This window comes from Zerene cesonia, chromosome 20, assembly GCF_012273895.1.
Source record: "Zerene cesonia ecotype Mississippi chromosome 20, Zerene_cesonia_1.1, whole genome shotgun sequence".
In the NCBI taxonomy this organism is placed as follows: Eukaryota; Metazoa; Arthropoda; class Insecta; order Lepidoptera; family Pieridae; genus Zerene; species Zerene cesonia.
The window spans coordinates 1,111,884-1,113,764 of NC_052121.1; the positions used below are offsets into that span (position 1 = coordinate 1,111,884).

The window sequence follows — 1,881 nt, forward strand, 5'->3', positions numbered from 1 at the left end:
TTAAAAATTATTTTATAGTTTTTAGTTTGATGTGCTTGAAAAGCGTGTTTTTTAGTTTTTTAAAACTATTTTTATTTCCAATATCATTAAAAATAACCCTCTACTTTCTCAATCTTATTATGAAATTAAATACTTCCATGAGTGAGAGACATTCACAATTTTTAAATACTTTGTCTTGATTAATATGGAGTTAATAAGCCGCAGAAATATATTTAAACACCATTTCTTAAATATTTGCCAAATTGTATATAAAAATGGCAACCCAATTAATATGGGATGTCCTGCAGAAATACCAATAAAGCGACACGATTCTTACGGTAAGGAGTCATGTCACTTTTTGCTCTTATGCTATGATTTAGAAAATTTGAATACGCTGGGGGTGCTCTTCTTTTGGGGCTTATTCTCTGCCACCTGGAAGAGAAGATATGTTTAAGTTTTAGCTATCCAGCTGTTGGGTCGCCTGATGATTCACCGCCCACGAACATTTCAAGAGGTAGGGCAAGGGCCTCTGCTAATGCTTGTCCGCTTTTAGAGGATAAAGTATAAGGACAGGATTGACGTGGAGACTTAAGTAACGGACTATAAAAATTGAGAAAAACGATACAAGCCCGGCCCCCAAATCACCGTACGAAACACAATGGCCTTTGGCACTATTTCATATCGATCTTCAGTGGGGGGTGTGGTATCATCCCCGGTGCGAGCTAGCCCAAATCGTGCGTTAAACATGCTCGACTCCCATATTACAAAACTTGAAAACTAAGATACCGTTTGACTACTTCATTAAAACTTTTTATTTCAACTCGTTTATCTGTGATGATGGTGTCGGTGTGGTGTAGTTGGTGGTGTAGGTGTTGGTGATGGTGTAGATGGTGGTGTAGGTGGTGGTGTTGGTGATGATGTTGGTGATGATGTTGGTGATGGTGTTGGTGATGGTGTAGGTGGTGGTGTGCTGAGGGCGAGTACTCACGGTGCGGTCGCCGAGCAGCAGGCGCGCCTTGTCCTCCTCGAGCGGCTCGAGCGCGGCGGGCGCGCGCCGGTGCAGCTGCAGCTTCTGGCGGATGGCTTGCGACACCAGCACCCTGCGCAACATACTCGTGCACTGTACACCGCCATCCGGCAACGATTGCAGCAAAACCCCAAAACTATTTTGACCCGACCACTTATAAATAGCACCAATTTTCAAGTCAGCATTTAGGGTTTCAGAATTTGGTTAAAAACCAATAGAAGGTACAAGTCAACTATGCCATTCGCTCCCTTCCCTTTCTTGCAAATATTGAATAAATGCAGTTGAATAAGACAATTATTGGAGGAGTTCTTCCCCTTTAAATCAAAGTTTTAAATTACATACAATATCCATATCTACCTAATGTATAAAAAACTCGACTTGATTCCTGCAATTAAAACAATTCCGCAACATTTCGCAAAACCAAACTTCCAGCAACTCACCGCCTAGTGTCGTTCTTGGTGGCGAGCAGCAGGTCGAGCCAGGTCCAGGTGACGTTGTGGTACTCGAGCGTGGGCAGCACCAGCGGCAGGTCGCGCACGTCCTCCAGGTTCTTCTCCTTGCTGCCCTTGTACGAGACGCGCACCGGCACCTCCGGGATCTTGATGTAGATGAACAGCTTGTTCTTCTCCGCGCGCTCCTGCTCACGGAATTGAATAAAATGCGCTATTTGACTAAAACGAAAAGGTTGTTATCATCGTTCAGTTTTAGGGCTGATTAACTGGATATTAAACTTATTTGATGATTTTTGAAACATGAAACCAATGGTCATCATTATAATCAGAAATGCTGATTCCTGGTTTAGGTCTCATCTCCTGTCTTAACAAATGACATAATTAATAATTAATATATTATATGCAATGACACTATAAAATCAT

General features: G+C 42.2%; 1 protein-coding gene across 1 annotated transcript in view; it reads right to left on the reverse strand.

Moving 5' to 3' along the window:
• Positions 1-87: 87 nt before the first annotated feature.
• LOC119835228 (protein KIAA0100) overlaps positions 88-1,881 on the reverse strand; it is a 21,172-nt gene continuing 19,378 nt past the window's right edge. The window contains exons 37-39 of the mRNA XM_038359931.1: positions 1,447-1,643; positions 968-1,079; positions 88-411 (exon numbers count right to left, since the gene is read on the reverse strand). Coding sequence (XP_038215859.1) covers positions 349-411; positions 968-1,079; positions 1,447-1,643 — 372 coding nt within the window. The 3' untranslated portion in view covers positions 88-348. The remainder of the gene's footprint in view (positions 412-967; positions 1,080-1,446; positions 1,644-1,881) is intronic.